Source organism: Phycodurus eques, chromosome 7 (genome assembly GCF_024500275.1).
Source record: "Phycodurus eques isolate BA_2022a chromosome 7, UOR_Pequ_1.1, whole genome shotgun sequence".
NCBI lineage: Eukaryota > Metazoa > Chordata > Actinopteri > Syngnathiformes > Syngnathidae > Phycodurus > Phycodurus eques.
In genome coordinates, this window is record NC_084531.1 from 23,230,667 (window position 1) to 23,253,394 (window position 22,728).

The window sequence follows — 22,728 nt, forward strand, 5'->3', positions numbered from 1 at the left end:
AATGTATGTAGAATTTGTCTCAGCCCAAATTACTGTTTTCATTTTGTATTTTATCACATTTAATAACACTTTCAAACAAGCAAACACACAAGAAAAAAAGGATACGTTTTGCAGTTATATTTATTAACATAACAAACACTCTTTCTTCAAAGTGGAAAAAAAATACTTTAAAAATACAGAATGTCCAGCATTTTCATTTTCCTTGAATTTTGTTTTTTACTTTCAATACAATATAACATTAGAACATTTTCAAAGATTGACCAACTGAAAATATTTAGTAAAAACAATATATACAGTGGGTACGGAAAGTTGACAGACCCCCTTAAATTTTCTACTCTTTGTTATATTCCAGCCATTTGTTAAAATCATTTAAGTTATTTTTTTTCCTAATTAATGTACACACAGCACCCCATATTGACAGAAAAAAAACATAATTGTTGAAATCTTTGCTGATTTATTAAAAAAGAAAAACTGAAATATCGCACAGCCATAAGTATTTAGACCCTTTGCTGTGACACTGATATATTTAACTCGGGTGTTGTCCATTTCTTCCGATCATCCTTAAAATGGTTCTACACCTTCATTGGAGTCCAACTGTGTTTGATTATACTGACTGGATTTGATTAGGAAAGCCACACCCCTGTCTATATAAGACCTTACAGCTCACAGGTCATGTCAGAGCAAATGAGAATCATGAGGTCAAAGGAACTGCCTGAAGAGCTCAGAGACAGAATTGTGGCAAAGCAGAGATATGGCTCAGGTTACAAAAACAATTCTCCTGCACTTAAGGTTTCTAAGAGCACAGTGGCCTCAATAATCCTGAAATGGAAGACGTTTGGGACGATCAGAACCCTTCCTAGAGCTGGACGTCCGGCCACACTGAGCAATTGTGGGAAAAGAGCCTTGGTGAGAGAGGTAAAGAAGAACCCAAAGATCACTGTGGCTGAGCTCCAGAGATGCAGTCGGGAGAAGGGAGAAAGTTCTAGAAAGTCAACCATCACTGCAGCTCTCCACCAGTTGGGGCTTTATGGCAGAGTGGCCCGACGGAAGCCTCTCCTCAGTGCAAGACACATGAAAGCCCGCATGGAGTTTGCTAAAAAAAAAAAAAAAAAAAAAAAAAAACACCTGAAGGACTCCAAGATTGTGAGAAATAAGATTCTCTGGTCTGATGAGACCAGGATAGAAATTGTTGGCCTTAATTCTAAGTGGCATGTATGGAGAAAACCAGGCACTGCTAATCACCTGTCCAGTACAGTCCAACAGTGAAGCATGGTGGTGGCAGCATCATGCTGTGGGGGTGTTTTTCAGCTGCAGGGACAGGGAGACTGGTTGCAATCGAAGAAAATATGAATGTGGCCAAGTACAGGGATATCCTGGACGAAAAACTTCTCCAGAGTGCTCAGAACGTCAGACTGGGGCAAAGGTTCACCTTCAAAAAAGACAATGACCCTAAGCACACAGCTAAAATACCGAAGGAGTGGCTTCAGAACAACTCCGTGACTGTTTTTGAATGGCCCAGCCAGAGCCCTGTCTTAAACCCAATTGCACATCTCTGGAAAGACCTGAAAATGGCTGCCCACCAACATTCACCATCCAACCTGACAGAACTGGAGATGATCCCAAAATCCCGGTGTGAAAAACGTGTTGCATCATTCCCAAAAAGACTCATGGCTGTATTAGCTCAAAAGGGTGCTTCGACTAAATACTGAGCAAAGGGTCTGAATACTTATGGCTGTGTGATATTTCAGTTTTTCTTTTTTAGAGTCTGCAAAAAAATCAACAATTCTGCTTTTTTTCTGTCAATATGGGGTGCTGTGTGTACATTAATGTGGGGGGGAAATGAACTTAAATGATTTTCGCAAATGGCTGCAATATAAACAAGAGTGAACATTTTAAGGGGGTCTGAATACTTTCCGTACCCACTGTGTGTGTGTGTGTGTGTGTGTATGTATATATATATATATATATCATCCCAGATAGCATTTGACTGTAAACCATTGGTGGGCATTTTCCTACCCTATCTTTGAAGACATTTGAAAGCTATACCTTCAGATACACAGCTGCTGGTTAAAATGAATGCATTAATTTGTATTAATTACGACAATTATTGGTAACATATTTATCAGTCATTACCAGTACGGTATGAAGATGCCCTTGGAGCCCTTGTCAGCCAGTGTTGAGCAGTTAGGGCCAGCAAGTACGTCTCTGCTGGCCTCAGCACTATAAGAACTGACTAAATATTTGTTCCATGAAATTGTATGAATTTATTCCCAACAGTCTACTGTTTTTATTTAGTGGTGTTTCTCTTGGCTGCACTGCTGTCAGTTCATGATAATAGGTTTTTAATTTGTTGTCCAATCCGATTTCAGCCTCTGTGTGCTGCCATGTAAATCTGATTGGCTCAGAGCCTTCAGAATCAGTAGTGCTGGACTTAAACAATAGTAGTAAGGGGACTGCTTCTTTAGTCAATCAGATTTTGAGTTCATCCTCGCATCGAGTTGGCCCTCGATGATCTTGGGATTTTCCTGTGCTCAGATTGGATGGTCAGAACAAAACTTGCTGCAACCATCTTCAACTTGCAACACGTGTCTGGACTCATTTAATAAATGTGATGATCAGCATCTCTGGTGAGTATGATGTTTTCTTTAAATGTTTTGTAATTTGTCATGTTATTCGATAAATATTGATTGTGAAGTACTTCTAATTGTGTACATGCTACAGTTGCATGCTGTTGTAGTTTCTTTTTTAATAGTATTAATGGTTTCTCAAATTGCGAACTGGAAGTAGTGGCATTGAGAGGTGGATTAAGGTCCTTTAAGTCCCTGCTGAAGGCCCAGGTAGTACCAAATGGACAGCCTGCCACTGTTTTCAACACAGGGCCTGAGGATTGCTTATACATACGTCTAAAGAATCTTTCAAGGAAGTGGCTTATTTGTAATAACCTACAGTATATAATATTCATCTGGTAGCTACTAAAACTTAAAGCAGTTTTTTGACTCCTGTAGTATATCTAGAGTACTTTCCGTTGGTCCCGTTTCCCAATCATGCTAACCACAGATCACCCCCACATCCTCAGCGTGCGAACAGTTGTGCTTCCCAACTCTGGATCGCTTGCACTCAAGCAGCGACCTCTCCCTGCCCTCACACTCCACGTCATCCAAGTAGATCCTGACGCTGCGATCCGCCTGGCCCAGCCCGGCCCTCTTTATAATAGCTAGTGCTGTTGTGAAGCCGAGTTGTCGACACACTACCGTACCTGCCTTAGTGGTGAAAAGGTCGTCGCACACTGTCCCCCACTCCCCACGGATAAAGATCTCAACTCGGCCTCGGTCCGACAGACCATCTGAGCTTACCAGACGAACTGAGCCAACATGCATCCTCCCATTTCCTCTTACTCTTTTGTAACCATAACCTCTGCCTCCTTCCCTGGGACTCTTATTCACTTGGTTACCTTCCTGCCTCTCTGCGTTGTCTGTCTTCTCTCCTAACCCAAGCTTCTCCTCCTGTGTTTTTGTCTGAGTGGTATTTATCAGGGGTCTCTGGGGATTATAGGATGTGGGTTTTGGCCTCCAATATGGAGGTCGTGGGGTTGTCCACCTCCTTGGATGCTCAGGATAAGGTGCAGTGGTAAAAGCCTTATAGGTTTGCTTTGTGGACAGAGGAGGAGGAGGGTGTGGGAAGTTCAATGGTCGGGAAGCGGTAGTGGGGTGGGGTTGAGGGGGTCTCATGTGTCTTCTTGTTGAAGTGGCAGTTGGGGTTTGAATCCGAGAGGAGGAGGCTGCAGTGTTGACAGCCGTGCGATAACCTGAGGGAGAGACAGAATCACCCTCTTTACACAAATACTGGTAGTTTTAAAAGAAATGTTTGATCATTACTATCGCACCTCACTGAAGCCATTCAAATTAGCATAGCTGAAGGACACACGGAAACACAGACACACAAGGATCATTGTCCAAACTGAGGCTGATGCAGAAATATTTATTCCAAATAAATAATACCAATGTAATTGATTTAAATTATAGTGCAACTCTAAACAGAAAAAGGCACAATGTATAAGACCACAGCATGCTTGAGACTCTTGTACCAGCCAAAGAGTAGCACACTGTAAAAATGACAGCACAGAAATGAAAAGCGACATTTTTACTGAAACTGAATCGAAGGACAGCAACACCTACAACTACAGTATGTAAATCATAATGTTTCTGGCTACTTAACACTAATAAAAATAATATTAAATAACAAAAATACAAGCAATATCTCCTGTTCAGCAGAATTACATATATGTGATTGTCGGTGAGTTTTGTGCCAAAAAAGTGAAAAGCTGTTTAATATTAAATGTTTTTAAATCTGTTATTCTATATTACTATATCTCAGTTTAGCTAAGAGAAATTAAAATCATTCAATGATATATGAATCATGTAAAACTTATGTTCACTACATGATTTTAGAACAAACGCTGAACATTCTGTGCGATATGACCCGAGTCTGATATAATTAAACAGATTTGAGTCATGATAAATTTGAAATCTACCCTGAAACACATTAAATCACAACCATAAAATGGGGGAAAAAATGAAATATATTATTGAAAGAAAATGATCAGCGACATGGCCTAAAAAAAGCGCAAACTATTCAAATTAATTAACAATTTACTCTTTAAATGTATCCAATGAAGTGGCATCTGAGATTAATTCTTCTAGTTATTCGTTAGCGAGACAGACAGCAGCTGAGTTGCAATTGCAAACAACAAACATTTTCAAGTTTAAGAAGTAGCTCATGTTAAATAGCTAATAGCGTGTTAAAATGTAGAGTAACGTTAGAGTGGTGCAGAAGAAAACGCCTGGTGCGACACTGATGCGCACACCTCGACTGGTGGATTGAATGTTAGTCCTAACAGCGGACTTGTTTTGGTAGACGGAGGTACCAGAAAGCCTACCAGTGGGTGTAGCTTTGACCACAGTGGCTGCCAAGGTGGTGCGAGCCATTGTTGTTGGTGTTGTTCTTATTGTTGCCGTCTTTTTTTTTTTTCTTGTCGTTGCAGGTGTTGGTGGCGAGGGCGTGGCTTTTCTCGTTGTTGGTGGCAGTGTTGTAGTTTTTCTTGTTGTTTTTCTGGTTGGGGGGATTTTCCTTGTGATGGTTGTGGGAACAGGTGTGGTCGTTGGCTTCTTGTTGATTACTAATTCTGGCGAAAACAAAAGCAATCAAGGGTGACGCAGTTATCTCCTCGCGGATAAAATGTACATTCGTACTTGGAAAGACTGATTACACTACTTGCCTTATCAAGGTATCAGAGCTTCGATGTGTTTCCACTAAGCTATGCGGTACATCCATCCATCCATCCATCCATTTTCTGTACCGCGTATCCTCACTAGGGCCGCGGGCGTGCTGGAGCCTATCCCAGCTATCTTCGGGCGAGAGGCGGGGTGCACCCTGAACTGGTCGCCAGCCAATCGCAGGGCACAGAAACAAACAACCATTCACACTCACATTCACCCCTAAGGGCAATTTAGAGTGTCCAATAAACCTACCATCCATGTTTTTGGGATGTGGGAGGAAACCGGAGTACCCGGAGAAAACCCAAGCAGGCACGTTCTATAAAATTCAATTTGACGCATTGCAATTTAGATGAGTTTCCCCTCATCATATTGTGTGGTGTGTGAAGATGTGATGTTAAATGGTGCTCGCTGCATCAGGATCTTATATGGAGACATCATACCATATCAGCAAGATGCCATGTGATACACCAATTCTTTAAACTAAGAAAATAAATATGACACGATACAGTGCTGACAGTACCTGCAGTGGAAATACAACATTCCACCTATTAAATTAAATAAATGGTAAAATGGAAGCAGGCATACAATTATCTCTTGACTAATCAATTGATAACAGTCTACAGTCCAGTCACGAGCTTTTCTCCACTGCAACCAACGCCACACTGAAGGGTTACTTAATAGTGAGAGTGTTCCAATTCATCCTGAAACGAATATTGGGACCCTTTTGGAATAGAAACCTAATAAAACCAAAAAGTACTGCTTGTTAGAAACTGGGATTTTTAGATGAAACAGGTCCATTCAAATAAAACACATTGAAGGAGTTGATGCAAAAAAAGCAATATGTGAGTATTGAATGTTTAGCTTACCTTCTTTGGGATAGAAGTGAAAAAGTTTTCCCTTTATCTTTACTGGGGAGGGCTTGATGCTACATCTACCTGGTGGTGCTCGCCTATGAGAAAAAATAAAGACAATCGTAAACTATTAATGTTGTTTGAGGTTTCATAGTTGTTGTTTTTTTTGGGGTGGTATTAATTGAGTAATTTTAATTAAATCTGTCATTGAAGTTCATTACTGGATTATTTTTTTGTAATTTGTTTGAGGCATATATTGCAGTTGATTAACCTGAGATATTTATTTTGAAACCAAACAGATACAGTTTTCTATTATATGCGTTGAAGGCAATGTGGTCACAGAATCACAGCTGATCTCTTGTTGAGCCATATACAGTAACTAATAAATACACTCCACATGCCTGAAAGTGCGACGGACGTTGTGTGACAGTGCGTACCTGGAGGGATCCACTACTTTATAGATAAATCCTGCTCTGGCAGTTGCACTTGGGGCACCCGAGGCAAGAAAATACAATTCACCTTAAACGATAGGACAGAGTGAGACAAAAATAAGATAAAACTTTCAAAGCAGAAAAAAATCAGTACAACAATGGATTTACTGTTTGTATCCCCATGGATTTGTTGTTAGATTATTTATTAATCCAGTTACAGTTAACACGATGTACTAAATAATATTATTTACAGAGGTGGGACCGAGTTATTGCTTTGCAAGTCACAAGTACGTCTCAAGTCTTTTGAGTCTTTAAGTTAGCGGTGGGAACTGCATCAGGGATCATTTCTGAGCCCCTTCCTCTTTGCTGTGGTGATGAATACGCTGACAGATCATGATAGACTGGATTTTACATGGATGATGATGGTCCTCACCCGAAATAGAAAATGATGAAGCGCTGAGGCAACGCCTAACGGGACAAGCCGAAAGGAAAAGAAGAAGAAGAAATTATAGCGTCGGAAGCAAATGTTTTCACCCAAACTGAGAGAGACGACAGTGTAGTCCGTGTGACATAAGAGGACGTTTTTTTTTTTTTTTTTTTTAAAGATATTTGATGAATACATGGCGGCATAGTGAGCGACTCATTGGCACATCTGACTCAGGTTGGGAGTTGGAATCTGTTTTCTGGCCTTCTTGGGTGTGAATGTGTGTGTGAATGGTTGTTTGCCTGACTGTTCAGGGTGTACCCCGCCTCTAGCCCAAAGTCATCTGGGATAGGCTCCAGCTCACCCATGACCCGAATGAGGATATGAAGTAGAAAATGGATGGATGAAAAATCTCGTTGTTTTGGCATTGCAAAGCAGTCCCTCAAAGTGAATAGAAAATCGGTTCCTATGTCTGAACTGTTCAACAACATTTAACAGTCAAAATAAATCGTGTTATTACTTTGATATACACTATAAGAATCAGCCCTTAAAGTGTAAAGATCATTCGACTTTTAATGCCCAGGAGAGCATTGAAAAGAAACATCGATCTGATGGTATGACCTTTGAGTTTGACATCTTTGCGCAAATAGCTTTTAAAATCGATAGCAATTTTTTGTTGCTCATGGGTGTTAATTGTGATTGGTAGAGAGCTGATGATAAAAAAAAAAATCAATCATTGTGTGACGGATTGGTCCAAATGGCATTGCTTCATAGGGCTAAACCATAAGAAAAATCTACTTTAATTTATAATCTAGTGTACACCTCCACTACATTTACACAGTCCTCAAATAACCAGAAACTAATTTATGTACCCTCACTGTGTTAGAGAGTACTTACCTGCCTCATCCTCAGCAAAAGAGATGATGTATTTATAGTAGCTGTTGATGAGTTTGGGGAACCTGCAGGTCTGGCCTCTTCCCATACAGACCTCATTGTACTCCCATTCACCTGTTGTCACATTCTCCTTCAGAGACATCAGACGCCTAGAAAACAACAATACTAACAATTAATGCTTTAACACACACATTAAACTAGAGTGGCTTTATCCTAGGCGCTGCAGATACATTTTTGCATGAGAGCAAGGCTGAAGTGCGCACCCGCTCATGAAGTCCCCAAAGATGTAGAGTCCGTTTAGATTGGGCATCTGGCAACCTCTGTAGATGTATCCTCCTGTCACTGATTTGCCCAACTTATGGGGGTAGGCAAAGATAGGCAAGATGTCATCTACGTAACAAAGATCACATCTGTCATTATAGAATAGAATAGAATAGAATAGCTAGACCTTGTATACACTGACATACAAAGAGCAATGAATTTGCATAGAATGAAAAGTCACGTGGAATCACAACCCTGAAAATTATTGTTGCTCTGTTTTGTTTGTTTATTATATAGTTTATAAATACATCAATTTTCTATACCACTTGAATTCATTAAGGTCGCTGAGAGGTGACAAGACAACTATGCACACTCACGTAAGGACAATTTAGTCTTCAATTAACCTCACATGCATGTTGGTGGGAGGACGCCCATGCAAGCGCGGGAAGAACTGCCCTATATAGTGTAGTTTAGAATTTCAGGTGTGTGTAACCTCCAGATTACAGTAGGTTTAGATACAGCAATCTTAATTTATTAATAATGGGTAGGAAGCTATTTATTTTTCTTCTTGTTTTGTAGACTAAATCAATTGAATAATTTTGAGTGTTTTAAAGAGCGCTGTATTTGGTGACAATGGAAAACTTCTCTGGTTTGCAGCAGCTTTCTGTGCAGTACTGTTCAAGTAAAATGTAAAAATTGAAATAAAGTCTCCTCACCCAGCGAAGAGTTACGGCAGAGTTTGCGGTCATAGCAGCTGAAGCCTTCTTTTGCCCTCCATCCATAATTGCCTCCTGTAAACACATGGAAACATGAATGGAACATCTTGTAGAAAATTATATTTTGTTCCTTCACAATGCAAAAAACTTGCCTGTATAACTGATGGCTTTTTATAAACATAAAACGTAAATTTTTGCTTTGCAGGTAGATATTTCCCTTGGGTAACAATATGCCAATATACATATGACATACCCGATTGGAAAGCCTGTTTATTTTCTATTAGTTAGGAACATACTTTTCTGGGATGAGCAGCACACTTTAGAAGGTGCATTGCACCCGTACAAAATGTGCCAAATCTTTACAAGGTACTGACAATCAGGTGCCTAAATATACTGTGATGGTGTCGGCCAGCATCTACATCACTGGAATTACGAAGCTCATTGAATTGATCTCAATGCACAGAGCTATAAAGATGTGATTCTGCAGTCAGTGGCAATGCCATATTTCCACAGTCTGTGGCCAAACTCCATCTTTCAAGATGACAGTGCACATCCCCACAGAGCGGTGTTTATCAGGAACTACCTGTAAAATTTGAGAGTAGAAGGAATGGTGTGGCCAACAGCCCTGACTTTGACCTACTAAACACTCTTCAGCTTGGGTTTGCGGTTCGTGCTTGAGTGACCAGCCCAACCCCAATACCACCACACAAAAGTGTGTAACCAGGCTGGTCACCGCTATGAGGAGGAGGAGGTGCCATGCTGTTTGGAGCTGCATATGGTTCGTCGTCATTAAATTGGAAACTAACTGGCTTTCCAAAAGTATAAACTATATTAGCAAGACGAATTGTTACAACAGGGAACAAATCTACCAAACACCGGCATCATGAAGTGCTCTATTCCAGACTGTTACATTTTGGGGGGTGGGGGGGGGGCCTCTCAGCGGTTCAGCATTAAAAAAAAAGAAATGAGGAATTTCAAACCCACATTTGTGTCAGCTCACTGGGTTTCTCTGTAAGTAAAAAATTAATCAAGAATAACATTTATCCACTAAAATTATTTTTCTGTTCAGCACATTATAATTTGACATATTGATAGAATATGCTTTACTAGTATTTAGTTTTTTGTAAAACTGTGCATAAAAAATAATTAACAATAACTATTATTACAGCATTAAAATGTTTTGCATATCTTATCTATGTTGTTAATTTAGGCTAGTGGCTTAAACCTTTAATTGGGTGTTCTGGTCTAAGATAATTTTTTTTCCAAAGAACTCTATATGCAATCACTTTTTTTTTTAGACAAAGCTCTGATTTGGATAACAGTGGAGAAAAAAAAAAGAATAATAATTTAAAAGTACCTTTAAGAATAAGGTCTATTTCCTCATATTTGTTCTGTCCTACATCACCACAGAACATCCTTCCTCGACCAAAGCCTGTCTTCGGGTCTCCACGATCAATCGAGCAACGCCACATGTTGCGTACACCATAAGCGTAAATCTCTGCAAGGGGAAATTTACGCATATAAATGCATTGTGTTACAAATGAACGACAACCTTGATATCATTTCAGGAGTAAAGACACATTTCCCAATCAATGTATTCATCAAAATGTATGTAAAATCAGTATAAGACTGTAAAGGATGTACCTGGGAGGCTCTCCTTCTCGTCCAGGAATGGGTTGTCTGAAGGGATGCTGTAAGGTGCACCATCATCGTTGTTGTTAATATCAACGCGTAGCACCTTGCCAAGGAGGGTTGATCTACAAAAGTGATACTTTAAGAGTGAGAAATACAGAATGTGGCTTCATGATGTCTTTTTCCACAAAACATGCTTGTGATCCCTTGCGTTAAACCGCCTCGGCAACAATCAACCCAGTCAAACTGACACATTGGGAGCCTGATCTTCGTCCCTCTTGGATTTAATTAGTAATTGGTATAAATAGACTGCAGCTATCACTTCAAGTAGCCTTTTCTCTCTCCCCAAACTCCCCTCCTCACAACCTTCCAAATACCAAAGTGTGGCAGCCCGCAATGTGTAATGTCAATATTAGACTTGGAGAAGTGTGTGAGTTAAACTGCGTCTCAACACAAACACTCGGAGAAAGGTAAACTGGAGCTGTCTGGAGAGGAGGTTTCAGGTTGCAATCACTGAACCACTAAAAAGATGCTAAATTATTATTTATTTATCCGTGGGTTTCATCAGCAATACACGACTAATACAGGAGATTACATGACATGAAGATGGAATGTCTATGTATGTCAAACTAGCAATATTTAAATCGTGAGTCGTGATGTACTTGTTTTGGTTGCTATTTATGATGAAATTATGTGACATTCTTTAAGTACGAGCAGATGACTCATAGCCACATTGCCTGCTTTTGCCTGGAGACTTTGGCTTAATCATAATGATAGCTAATAGCATTCATTGGTTTTTAAATTGCATACTGTAACATATATAAATGAAAACAGCCCGAGGATACAGCCATCCATCCATTTATTGTACCGCTTATCCTCACGAGGGTCGCGGGCGTGCTGGAGCCTATCCCAGCTATCTTGCCAGAGGCGGGGTCCACCCTGAGTTGGTCACCAGCCAATCGCAGGGCACATATAAACAAACAACCATTCGCACTCACATTCAATCTCCAATTAACCTACCATGCATGTTTTGGGGATATGGGAGGAAAGCGGAGTACCCGGAGAAAACCCAAACAGACACGGGGAGAACATGCAAACTGCACACAGGCTAGGCCGGATTTGAACCCGGGTCCTCAGAACTGTGAGGCAGATGTGCTAACCAGTCGACCACCGTGACGCCCCCTCGGATACTATTGTACATTTATTGAAAAGGTCAGGCTTTTATGGGATTTCTGAGGTAAGTAACAATGTTAATCAAAACAGTAAAGGCAATAATGTCGTCAGTAATTTTAAGAAATCCCTATAATATAAGATTGGGTACCATAAATGTCCCCTGACATCGGTTTCATGCACTTGTATGAAATCGCCAAGGTTAATGGTGTTAATATTTTTTTTATTGCTACAACACCCACCCCCCACCCCTCTTACAGATGGAGACAACTTTGAGATTTATGGTTATTTTCATCAGTCTGTTGGTGAAAACCTTGATGAAGTAAATGTAATTATTTACTGTAATTATGTCCTAAATGGGTTTTACAGCACGGAGTTGAGTCCCGGCCAGTGCCACAATACCCAGCCACTGCAAGCCTCAAGACCGTAAAAAAGAAAAAAATTGGTAGGTTGTGTCCGGAAGGCCATCGGTTGTAAAAACTGTGCAAAACAAATCATGCAAGTAGGTCTCACTGTGGCGGCCCCTGACAAGCCAAAAGTCGCAACAACAACCAAATGGGCTTCACTTGAATCACTTTCTACTTTCAACCAACCAACCAACCATTTTCAACACCGCTTATTCTGGTTAGGGTCGCGGGACGCTGGAGCCTATCCCAGCTGACTTCAGGCGAAAGGCTGACTACACCCTGAACTGGTCGCCAGTCAGTCGCAGGGCACATATAGACACGGACAACCATTCGCACTCACATTCACAACGTCACTGAGTGGGAACTGAACCCACGCTGCCTGCACCAAAGTCAGACGAGTGTACCACTACACCATCAGTGACTATTTTCTACTTTCAACGCTCTCAAATGCGTTTACACTGTCACCTCGATCATCCAGTGACACAGTGATTCATGGAATGCGTAATTGTGAAAGGAAAGTAACAGCTCTTGCCAACACTAATGATGCAGCACCAGGAACAACTGGAGGCTCGGTATTTTGCTGAAGGCTAGTTCCACACGGGGCAACTGGGTTGAGAGACGACCACTCTACCACCCGTGTCAAAAGAGTATCCGGACAAATACAGTAATATTCCCGATTATCTGACACATCCCGCATATGACAACAAATTATGTAATTTTAAACAATGATTGCATGGGCAGCTATTTGGAGAAATTAAAAAAGAGCATACACTGGTGCCCTTATTTTTATACTTTCAGTTCACTCAGCGACCACGCTCGTAATTCAAAACACTTGCATTTCACATCATCTTTCCCTACTGAAATGAATGGAAAGGCCATTATACTTAAGAGAATAAGATATAAATGAGAAAAAATAGCACTCTATAGTACTGTACTTTATTTTTTTTTAAATACAGTAAAAACATGAAGTGTAATGAATTAAACAGTTTGTGCATCATGATTAATTCAGTCTATGGCTCCCTCCTGTGTGCACACTTTTGCCACCAAGGGACAGTAAAAGATAGGCATACGGATGCACACAAAGGTGATTATCACAACTGCTCAGTAGGCTGCAGTAATATTAGTCATTTTTCACAGAGCATAAAAAATATATGCCTGTGAGTGTCTTTCTCCATGTGTTGCAACACCATTTGTGTTCAAATAGCCGTTGGTTAAAGGATTATAACACCGCAACATTGATCCTATTTCTTAGCCCGTCTGTAGCATTTTGCTTAGTGTGTTAGCATTAAGACAGTGGACTTTCCTAAGGCAAAGTTATGTGGCTGTTTTAAATATACAATATGTAATTCTCCCGATAGATAGACAGACAAACAGACCCACAATCAGTATTCTCAGCCTTCAGTCAACATCTTTCACAAGTTATTTACATGCGATTAATAACTGTAATTGTATAGATGACAAACAATTCAGGAAGACGTTTTCCCTTGCCCGGACGGGGGTCACCGGGGCCCCCCTTTGGAGCCAGGCCTGGAGGTGTGGCTCGAAGGCGAGTGCCTGGTGGCCGGGCCTGCACCCATGGGGCCCGGCCGGGCACAGCCCGAAAGGATAACGTCGGTCCCCCTTCCCATGGGCTCAACACCTGTGGGAGGGGCTATAGGGGTCGGGTGCAGTGTGAGCTGGGCGGTGGCCGAAGGCGGGGACCTTGGCGATCCGATCCCCGGCTACAGAAGCTGGCTTTAAGGACGTGGAATGTCACCTCTCTGGGAGGGAAGGAGCCCGAGCTGGTGTGTGAGGTCGAGAGGTTCCAACTAGATATAGTCGGGCTCACCTCCACACACAGCTTGGGCTCTGGTACCAGTCCTCTCGAGAGGGGTTGGAATCTCTTCCACTCTGAAGTTGCCCACGGTGAAAGACGGCGAGCAGGTGTGGGTATACTTATTGCCCCTCGACCTGTATGTAGGGGTTCGGTGAGGGGACGGGTCCTGACTGTTGCTTGTGCCTATGCACCAAACAGCAGTTCAGAGTACCCACCCTTTTTGGAGTCCTTAGAAGGGGTGCTGGAGAGGGCTCCCGCTGGGGACTCCATCGTTCTGCTGGGGGACTTCAATGCTCACGTGGGCCATGACAGTGAGACCTGGAAGGGCGTGATTGGGAGGAACGGCCCCCCGATCAGAACACGAGCGGTGTTCTGTTATTGGACTTCTGTGCTCATCACGGATTGTCCATAACGAACACCATGTTTCAAGCATAAGGGTGTCCACACGTGCACTTGGCACCACGACACCCTAGGTCGCAGTTCGATGATCGACTTTGTGGTCGTGTCATTGGACATTGCGGCCACATGTCTTGGACACTCGTGTGAAGAGAGGGGCGGAGCTGTCAACTGATCACCACCTGGAACAAGATCAAGGATACAAGCGGCCGAAATGAGTTTCCTCCACAGGGTGTCCGGGCTCTCCCTTAGAGATAGGCCGAGAAGCTCGGTCATCCGGGAGGATCTCAGAGTAGAGCCGCTGTTCTTCCACATCGAGAGGAGCCAGATGAGGTGGCTGGGGCATCTGATTCGGATGCCTCCCGGACGCCTGCCTGGTGAGGTGTTCAGGGCACGTTCCACCGGGAGGAGACCCGGGGGACAACCCAGGACACGCTGGAGAGACTACGTCTCTCGGCTGGCCTGGGAACCCCTCGGGATCCCCTCGGAAGAGCTGGAGGAAGTGGCTGGGGAGAGGGAAGTCTGGGCGTCCCCGCGAAAGCTACTGCCCCCGCGACCCGACCTCGGATAAGCGGTAGAAAATGGATGGATGGATGGAATTGTAAAGAAGGCCTACAGTTGGTAATCATAATCATTTTCATCATTATAAAGGAAACTGTGATATGCATTACTTTCAACTCAAATGAAGTATTTACGACCTAGTAACAACACACACACATTTGTTGCTCACTCAAACAAATATATCTCCCACAAGCACTTGTGAGATGCATAATGATGTGATGATACTCACTTGTTCTGAGAGTTGCCAAATTTTCCAAAGGGGTCCCCAGCTCGACCACCATCCCCAATGAAGATGTACAAATATCCGTCATGGCCGAACAATAGCTGGCCCCCATTATGATTGGATGCTGGTTCTACCAACTCCAGGATGGTTCTACAGCAAGGAGAGTGCGCTCAATTCAGATGTGTACATGTGAAGGTCAGCACACAGTGTATAGATATTGACGAAAATAATACAGGCTCCTCCCATCTCACCTCTCCGAGGTGTGGTCAAGTTGGTTGTCATCATGTGTTGACAGTGTGAACTCGCTGATGCGTATCTTCTCCTCCTTCTTGACGGACACCGAGTAATAAACATAAGCTTTTCTGACATAGGTGAACCTATAGGTAAATATACAAATAAGCAATCAAGCCTACACAGTGAAGGATTTATTTTTCCACTAGAAAAGATATAGAAAGGATATACATATAAAAAGTGCATATATTGATATATGCATAACTGCATATTGACAAACGTATCTAAACCCATATCCAAATATCATGACTTATCAATGAAGAACTGCATAGATTAGACCCTTTAATAAAAGCTAGATTTGAACTGTTTTAACCCAGACATTTTTTGGACTATTCAGTGTGGGAATAGTTACGTGAAAGTCCTTCTGTGTTCCAACATGACATTTTTTGGTTCACAGTGAACTTGACTGGAACCCCACCTCGACCCCAATCTAACACATTGGGCATGGACTAGGACTATAGAGTTCTTCCAGTTAAGTGGACAAAAATTGCCAAAGATGTGAGGAAGTTGTTATAGTAGGAACAGCTCTGTATTTTCTTCAGTTGTCAGTGTTTGAAGGTGTGCAAAAATGTGAGTTACATACCTTGGATGCAAGGCTATGCACAGGAATCCTCTCTCGTCTCCAGCCCAAGGTGATGTCAGGACAGCGTGTGTGAGGTTGAGGAACGGGCGATCGATCCTGGAGCCGTTGGGCAGATACACCCAAACATAGCCCAGCTGCTCAGCCACAAAGAAACGATGTGTTCCATCATCTGCGTGGACCATCGCCACTGGGTTCCGGAGCCCATTTGCAACTTCCTGCAAGCAAATCTCTAGACAGCCTTCGGCGTCCTCTTGAACCAAACCCAGATTAGCATTTAGTTCTGCAGATGGACAAGAGGAGTGTAAAGCGATCAAAACTGCATGCCTATTATGAAGATTTTTTTTATAACTGTCTCAGCAATTCCTCTATGTTGGCTGATTGTTAGCCTCTTAGGCACACATGGTGAGGCATTTTGACAATCTGACTTTTTCTTAAGGTCACTAAACATATTACTTTTTTTGTTGGTAGAGCTAATCTTTTTAATTTGTTTTTTTTTTTGTGATTTTCTTGTAATTAAGTTACAGGAATGTGACAAGATACTTGTTCTGGCTTATCCTCATTCAGTTTGCACATTCCATGCTTGTTTGATTCTGTGCTTTCGTTGGTATAGGCATACCTGCATTTGTCAAGACATTAGGGTAGCAGTACTGGTTGTCCTTTAGCTCCAGAAATTCACAGAACCGTCTGTGATCTTCCTCAAGTGTGGCGGTCAGGTTTGCATACTGCCCTGGGTCCACCTTGTCCTCCAGGAGGAGACTCAGCGTGTATCTACACTGGTGCCAGTAGTCGTTGCAATAGCTGCCACAGAGTCCAGGCAAAATGCGCATGGGTGTGTTTGCATCCTCTGCGTCATACAGATGGGCAGCATATGGAGAACACTCCTGCACAGGGTTAGAAATGTATTTTCAATTCAACACTTGGCGATTCTAAGATGTATATGGTATTTCAAAGGGAGATTATCATCATTAGCAAGAGACGAGAAAACCTTGAAATCCTTAAATTAAATTTGGAAAACAATATCGAGATAGAGTGCGCTCACAGAACTTAGAAGGGAGGTACAGTAATCATGCCAGGCTGGCTGGTCAAATTCTTCCACACCAAACTCCCCTTGTGTATGTATTTATGGAGCTTGACCCATTGTGCAATGAAATTGACTTTCACAAATTATTGCCACAAAGTCGGAAGCATGGGATTTTTTATGTGAAAAATTAAGATTAAAAAAGATGTTATTGCTGATTGATATAACTGTCTCAGCAATATATTATTGCATTCAGTCTTTTATTGTTAGTGTTTTTCAGTGCTTTCATTTTATCTTAATGGCTCAAATATGTACCAAAACAAATCCTTCCATAAGGAGTTCAAGGACATGGTATATTTACAAAAACTCACTTTTCAACTGTTTTTCAGCTAACTCAATGATGTCATCAGATTGCATCAGAAAAGTTGGCTTCATGCTACAAAAACAATGAATGAATGAATGACCTAATTATGCTATTTATATTAAATCATGCAAACAGAACACTGCAAACAGCTGTGGCAGAAAAGGTACCTAAATGTTTATTTTTTTTTAGATGTTTTCTTTCCACTAGACAGTGAAAGAGGACAAAAAAAGCTCAAACTCCAACTTGACCAAGGCATTACTGTTTGTGTGTTAATGTGGTCAAAATAGGATTTTCTTCATTCTTCACAGAAACAAAACAAATCATGACGATGTTTTGGCAATCTGAGTGTATTTGTTCACACACACAAAAAAGCACTGCAGTGTCGTGTACATTTGACAATGGTTCATCTCAGGAGTAAAAGTTAGTAACACACATAAATAGAAGATGTGTGTGTTTATTCCCCTGCAGCTGCCTCACCAAAGCCCAGCCAGGCCTTTGGTTATACACCTCGTATTTGTGTGTGCGTGTGTGTGTCTTTGTGCTTGTGTAAGTGTAGCATGGTATAAATGGATCCAAGACAAAGTTCAGCCAGTTATTAAGTCAAAACCACTCTCTCAAACACACCCAGAAGGGTGAACTAAAGGCACACGGAGACACAAAATCCAATCCGTAATGTGGTTGAGGCTGTGAACTGGACTTGCCTTTTCTCAGAATAAAAGCCCATATTTCAGGGTTGTTCATCCAAGCAGAATGACTGATGACGCTTTTGATTAAGTGCAATGTCGTATTTATTAGCGCATGGAAGAACAAGATTGTATCATCGTCTGAGTGTATTTACCTCCCCCAGTTCATTTTTGTTCTTAAGAAATGACATCATTGGGTTCGGGTTAGTTAATAGAATAGGTTGATTTGTTTGTTTCAACAATTTTTTGTGCGCATGACACATATCACTGTCTTGTTTGGAACATTTTATTTATGTAGAGTTTTTAAGAGTCCTTATGATCTCACATGCGGCAAAAAATGTTTGTATTTTCTTTTTTTTTTTTATCCTTCAAATGATTTAATGGTTTAAAACATTTGAATTGGCCAGTTTTAGTTTCATTTCTACTTGTGTCCCTGTACTTTCAAGCTGAAATGCATGATAGAAAAAATAAGCAGGAAATGCAAGAGTGATGCAACTACAATCATCCAATTAGGGTATAAGATTATTATAAAGCTGAATACAGCCCATGAAAGAAGGAATGAAACTTTCTCCTTTAAATTCTTCTTAAGTCAAAGCTATACAAAAATGACTGTGAGAATAGTTTTGGTGTGTGTTATTGAAAGGTTTAACAAAAAGAAGACAAAAATGTCAAAATAAAGACGCTCACACAGATGTGCAAAATGACTGAAAAAAATCATAATATGCATGCTGGGCCAGTAGTTGGTAATAATTATAATGTAAGCATGCACATCCTCTGAGATGAAAAACAGTGAAAATGGTCATCTACCATCTTTCTATCATTTATCCTTCATTGGCATTTATGTGATATGTGAATGCAGACTTCAGTAAGTAGCGCAACTCGGCTTGATGCGGAAGTGATGCAACAAGTGAACACTTTCCTGGAGAAGCATATTTCACAGCAGTACTGTGTTCCAAAATTATTATTACTATTTTTGTTGTGACTCACGCATGCCCCGACTGAACAACTAACGTGCTCGTCCTCCATTTGCACTTTAGTTATTTATTTTTTTGCAATTATGGGAAATGATAAACATAATCAAGAACATCTACACTGAGACAGTTGTTAAATATTTGTGACTTCATGACCATACAAACTTGCAGTAACAAGTAAGTGAATGAAAGTTTGTATTTCAGTTGTTGGAGCATCAATTTATCTCTGTTGCAATATATTTATCTAACTTCATATATTTTCCTTGATTTCTTCATCCCTCATGGAGGAAATTGATATATCCTGTCCCCTGGCCAGAAGAGGATGTGAGTGTTTGTTTGGTCCATTAAATTTGCGGGGAGGAACTCTCTCTCTCTCTCTCTCTCTCTCTCTCTCTCTCTCTCTCTCTCATTGATATCAGTGCCAGGAGGCTCCCACGGCTGGGCTAGATCTAGACTCTCGGTGTAGTGCCTTCATCAAAAAAAAAATATCCAGGAAGTGGTCGAACTTGACCTGACAAATGTAAGGGGGGGGATTCAGTAAAGGCTTTTGAGAAATAAATAACCATTCATTTGCCTTTTAGTTTTGAGTTGACATTTGTTCTTTCTTTTGAGTTCTGCTAACTTAACTGTAAATTCACTCCAGAAACAGGGGAGCCGCTGCTTTGAGAGCACCTCTGAACACTGTAATTACCGCAGTGTTCGAAAAACTATACTTTAGGAGTCACAAGATATCCCATTGTCCTAACATCATGCGTTTTTTGTTTTCAGTGTCAAGTTCTGTCTGAGGTTTATGGGCCAGTCTTGATTCATGCTAGATACCTTCTAATTCACACTTCGTGTAGTTACAGTCTGAGTTGCACAAGCAGGATTCAATTATGCAATCAGCAGGTGTGACTGGTTTCATGGCTCACTCTGCCAGGGAGCGAGTCGTGGGAGTTTGAGTGCAAGGCTGTATCGAGGACCACTGAGCCCCGAAAAGAGACCCAAATGTAACCAGGCTGAAATGGACAGCTGTTTATTAGGGTTCCAAGTCCTCTATGAGAAAGTTGCAGCAGACTCCTGCAAGTATGAGTCATTGTTTTCAAAATAGCTTTAAGTGCTACCCATTCAGACCACGTCTGTTGCCTCTGATGTTGCAGTAGCGTGCATGTGGTCTTTCGATTCTCTAATGAGAATGAACACACGTAAAAAGTATAGACTGGCGTATTTCTTTAAAACATGACGTGATGTGACACTGTAAATGTATGTTGAGGTTTGTTTCGTGATTATCAAAAGTTGCACTCAAGTTGCTCGTGAAACTCCTTCATAATATGATGCATGGTTTGTTTTGTTTGGACACATTGGAATTGATGTGGAATTAAACATTTATATCATGCTATAGTATTAGGGACATGATATCATGCTGTAAAACAGATTTATGTCAAATTTTCAACACGATTTGGGGGCATGAAGACTGAAATCAATGTGGTTAAAATGATTCAACTGGAGGCAGCACAGTCAATTGGTTAGCAAGTCCGCCTCACAGTTCTGAGGTTCTGGGTTCGAATCTTGGCTACGGCCTTCCTGTTTGGGTTTGCGTGTTCTCCCTGTGCTTGAGTGGGTCTTCTTCTGGTTTCCAGCAACATATTAGGTTAATCAAAGACTCTAATTTGGCCAAAGGTGTGAATGTGAATGTTATTGTTATTTATGTATGCCCAACGATTTGACTGGTGACCAGTCCAGTGTGTAAACAGCCACTTGCCAAAAGTCAACATGCGACCCTATAAAGGACAAGCATTACAGAAAATGGATAGATGATTAAACTGGTTTATTCATCATCTAGCCAGCTATAGTACTATTAGATGCTTATTACATGCTTTTTACAATGTGTGTACTGTTTTATGTCTTGTATTTCTTTGTAGTATGATCATAGGGCCAATCAATCAAATCACTATCACCGTTTCCGTAATCATCATTCACAATATACCTAATGCTTACCTGGCAGAGGATGCTGCGGATGTACCTTCCACAGGTGACAAAACCAGAGTGATCAAAGTGCTCCATGATGGAGTAAAACCTGACTGACAACTGATGATCCTTTTCCTCACCGCAGCATCCGAATTTGGCGTACTCCTTGCAGAAGAGCAGTGGCTTCTGTGGCTCGAACGGTGGTTTGTAATCCAAACATTGAGGATGACAGCCCCCCCACCCCACCTGGGAGAACAGCAGGAGCATGGTGAGAAGAAGATGAGGGGGCGAGTCCCATCCCGGGATGTGATGTTGGTTCACTTTGCATTTTGGTAAGGTCATTTTTTTATTTATTTTTTCAATGAGTTCAGTTGGGCTTGACTTAACTTGTTAGTAAGTAGTATGCCAGTATAGCGTATGAATGTGTGATGTGAAGTTAGACGTAAACAAAAGCACAAATGTGACGTGAACAGGTGTCATGAGAGAATATACGTTTCAACGCTAACACTGAAGTTAGCTCAATCGACAACTGATTGTCAAGTATTGCTGTTCCTGAACCGCACGCTGACCTCACATCACGCCTGTTTGCAAATTGTCTGACAGCTCACTCAGGTAAGTCGTAAGAAATACACCCATAAATCACCCCTATGCGACAGATTATTCCAAAAGTAAAACAAAAGAAAATTAAAAGTGGTTCCAGTGATCCAGGTCCAGTGCTTTCTGATGGAAATCTGCTGTGCATTTGCCCAGGTGGTGTGTAGATGTTGCCCCCAAAGTCCTCCGTGTTTCAGGTTCAACCTTTGATCTTTAATCCTATTACCCCAAAAAAGTTTGTAATTCTAATGTCCATCACATGCCAAATTGTTCCAAATAAAACATTTGATGGATGCTGGGCAATCCTTACGAAAGCAGCCACAAGGCAACGATGTAATCCAGCCTCCTAGAGGAGGTGCAAACCGTTCACAAAAGGAAATGAAAGTTGCTTGAGTCAAAAGTCGTCTTCCGTCTTAGAAATAAACGACGGGTTCTGTTTTGTTTTCTCGGGACATGTGCTCGCTAATTGCAGTGAACGGACAGCATACATCCAGACAGCAGGGAGGAGAGAGGTCCTTTCATTCAGACGTGCAGCAAGCCACGCTGCAGAGCACTCGAGATCCCTCCCTCTTTGCGTCGTTCCTCCACCTCCTGTCCCCTTCTCTCTTCTATCCCTTTGCTCGCCTACAAAGACACACGCATTCCTTCTCATAGCATGCGGTCTACGTTGCCCTGAAGTTGCAACTTTCCAACTCCCCCTCCCCACTTCTACCCTGCTCAGCATTCCCAGACCTCCTCTCTCGTCTCTGTCATTTCCACACAGACGCATTCACATGCGTGTGCGTGTGTGTGTGTGTGTGTGTCGGGCTGATGAATCAGGATGTGTTTTAGGAGTAGGAGGGAAAGCGAGCACCACACAGTTTTGCTTTTTATTGACTGTTCTTTTGTAACTCTGTTGCAATGATGGGGTGTGACATTTTGTTAGAATTGAGAATACTGTAGCTCAGATACGTGCTCAGGCATTTTTGGGGGCAGGTGCTCAAGCCAAAAAAAGGGCACCCATCATCAAAATCATTCATACAATTAATAACAAACAATCAACACAGTCAATAATAGCACTATTAACAAAAGAGGTGAAAGGAGGTTACAGTGGATATAGAAAGTTAACACACCCCTTTTCAAATGGCAGTTTTTTTGTTTTTGTTTTTCATTCATTCATTTCCCTTACTGCTTATCCTCGCTAGGGTCGCGGGCGACCCTAGCGAGGCACTCACATTCA

General features: G+C 41.6%; 1 protein-coding gene across 4 annotated transcripts; it reads right to left on the minus strand.

Moving 5' to 3' along the window:
* Nucleotides 1-1,130: 1,130 nt before the first annotated feature.
* si:ch211-136a13.1 (HHIP-like protein 1) lies at nucleotides 1,131-22,215 on the minus strand. 4 transcript variants are annotated; one of them, XM_061681992.1, is made up of 14 exons: nucleotides 20,946-22,215; nucleotides 16,549-16,813; nucleotides 15,933-16,212; nucleotides 15,310-15,435; nucleotides 15,065-15,208; nucleotides 10,498-10,610; nucleotides 10,211-10,351; nucleotides 8,854-8,928; nucleotides 8,140-8,266; nucleotides 7,880-8,025; nucleotides 6,565-6,646; nucleotides 6,143-6,225; nucleotides 4,937-5,182; nucleotides 1,131-3,805 (listed from the first exon to the last, which is right to left on the minus strand). In XM_061681992.1, exons 1-14 carry the CDS (start codon nucleotides 21,255-21,257, stop codon nucleotides 3,048-3,050), a joined length of 2,898 nt encoding a protein of 965 aa, XP_061537976.1. In that variant the 5' UTR covers nucleotides 21,258-22,215; the 3' UTR covers nucleotides 1,131-3,047. The 4 variants fall into 4 exon arrangements, with proteins under 4 accessions (XP_061537976.1, XP_061537978.1, XP_061537977.1 ...); XM_061681994.1 differs by lacking the exon at nucleotides 1,131-3,805 and having other exon boundaries at nucleotides 5,093-5,401; XM_061681993.1 differs by lacking the exon at nucleotides 1,131-3,805 and having other exon boundaries at nucleotides 5,093-5,405.
* Nucleotides 22,216-22,728: the final 513 nt, after the last annotated feature.